The 2212-nt window shown below is 46.9% G+C and overlaps 1 protein-coding gene across 1 annotated transcript; it reads right to left on the reverse strand.

Moving 5' to 3' along the window:
• Positions 1–855: 855 nt before the first annotated feature.
• On the reverse strand, positions 856–1968 carry LOC306921216 (WD repeat domain phosphoinositide-interacting protein 2-like; the record flags this gene model as incomplete). Its single annotated transcript, XM_079498327.1, has 1 exon — positions 856–1968. The coding sequence occupies one exon, from the start codon at positions 1966–1968 to the stop codon at positions 856–858; it is 1113 nt and encodes a 370-aa protein (XP_079354453.1).
• Positions 1969–2212: the final 244 nt, after the last annotated feature.

Below are 2212 nucleotides of genomic sequence, written 5' to 3' on the forward strand. Positions count from 1 at the left end.
ACAACATGCAAATACACCCCCGCAGTTGCAGGGAACACTCAATGTAAAGCTGAGGATGATGAAGTATGATTGCGTAGCTGGGTGCTGTGCCATTATTATCCACCATCTGTTGGCTGCACTTTGCTACACAGCATAGTTTTATGTTTAATGTTGGCAATATTTACAGAAAAAAAGTATAGAGAAAATGCAATTTCAGAGCACCCATGGCAGCTGTCTTAGCCTATTTTATGGGCAGAGAGAACAGAGAGAATGCATTGCAGACAGGAGAGGAGAGTAAAATGTTCTTAACATTCACAAACTACACAGTCACCGTAAAACATTGTAAGATGCCAGCTTTTAATCCATGGATACGATATCTTGTAAGTATTGAAAGGCGGTGTTGCTCAGGGTCCTATAGAGGAATTGTTACAGCATGTGTCAACTTTTTTTTTTGTACAGTTATAATGAAGATTTATTTATTTATTTTAGTTTTATTTGTCTCTCCACATTTTAGGCATGTGTCTCGGCCGGGGTAATGAATGAGAAGCTTCACCAGGAGAATGTTTAGCACATGCTAAGGAACTGGTTCTGTTTGTTGGAGCGCTCGGCCAATCTGGAAAGTGTGTCAGAAAAGTAACTGCATGTGTCAGCCACGCTCAAGACTCAGTGCTACTTGAGCAACTACTTATGTCAACATCTCGCCCACTATTCTGCTATAATATTGCTCACTTGTCTCACTCTGTGCTTCTGTTCCAGGCTGGTGTGTAACTACACTGCTGTTACCCTCTGTCACGCAACTGGAGGTGGCACAAACATGGAGCAAAGAATCAATTTGAAATTCCTGGTTAAATTGGTTTAGGATTAGGGTTAGAGCGATCATGTGAAAATATCGTTGGGCGCCTCTGCGCTGTCGTCTATCCTGTGCTGTTTCACAAGTGTGCATTCTCCTCCCTCTTGAGGGTCTAGGTTGTACAGATACAAGTAGCCATCAGCGGCCGCTACTAGCAACCGTGGGATCTTCTGGATCACAGCTAGGGCACAGATGTTCTTGTGTCCAGAGAAGGGCAGTCGTACGGTGGCGAAGGCTCGTTCCTGGGTCCACATCTCCGTGACCTGGGCTGGCAGGTAGGTGGTCGACGCCATCAGCACTTTCCCCAAGTACCCTCCCCATGTGGTGGGCTCCTCCGCTGGGACATTCTTCTCCTTCTGCGTCTCCAGTTTGAAAATGTGGACCGTCTCTGTGTTGCTGGAGGCAGACAGGTAGAGGCCCTCCATACTGAACGCCAGCGAACAGATACTCACACACCTCTTGACTCCTCGACGAAACCCGAAGAGTTTCTGTCCCTCTGGGATGGAGAAGACACGAATCACTGTACCCTTCTCCGAAGCTGTGGCCAATTTGGTTCCACTAGCATCAAAGGCCAATGCAGCTAAAGGACTGTCATGGGCTGGGATCATGTTAGCCGCCCGCAGGTTGACAGTGTCAAACACTTGGACCTCTCCTATCGTGGCACTGCCAGGGTAGGCAAGGTAACAGTTATCATTGCTGACGGAGAGGGCACACACACCTGTGTGGTTGGGTGGGGTCTCTCTGACGGTGTGCAGGACGTTCATGTCCCAGGTGTTGTGGATGTACAGTGACTCCTCCAGACAAACTATAAGCCTCTGTCTATTGAGTTTGACAGCCAGTATGGTGTTGGAGTAGGAGAAGTTACAGATCTCTGTTCCCTTCTTGAAATTACAAACTTTGAGCTTCCTGGGTGCCTTCAGACTGACGATAGCCACTAGACTGCTGGAGAATAGACCCTCCACAATACACACATCCTCTGTGTTACATTCGTAAATCTGCTCCAATTTGTCCACAGATGAGAGGGAGAAAAACTTGTATCCTGATTTGGTACCAACAGCTAAGAACGTGTTGTCCTGGTTGAAGTTGGCAAAGAGGAGCTGGTTTCTGCCAGCATCCCCACTTTGACTGGCCAGGTTCATGAGCTCGACACCATTTAAGCTCTGCTGAGAAATATAGCAGCAGTTAAGCAGAGGTTTGTGACTGTGATCAAAGGCTGAAGAGAGGAGCTTCCATCGCTTCTTCTTTAGTCTTGTTCCAGTGATTGTTGTTTTTCAGCAGGGCTGCTGCTCCACCAGTGAATTCTAATGCGTGATTTATACTTAGTTGCATACCGAAAAATAGCAGATCTTCAAGCTCACAACATCATGTCATGACGCGCTGTGA

Source organism: Electrona antarctica (genome assembly GCF_951216825.1).
Source record: "Electrona antarctica genome assembly, chromosome: 4".
Classification (NCBI taxonomy): domain Eukaryota; kingdom Metazoa; phylum Chordata; class Actinopteri; order Myctophiformes; family Myctophidae; genus Electrona; species Electrona antarctica.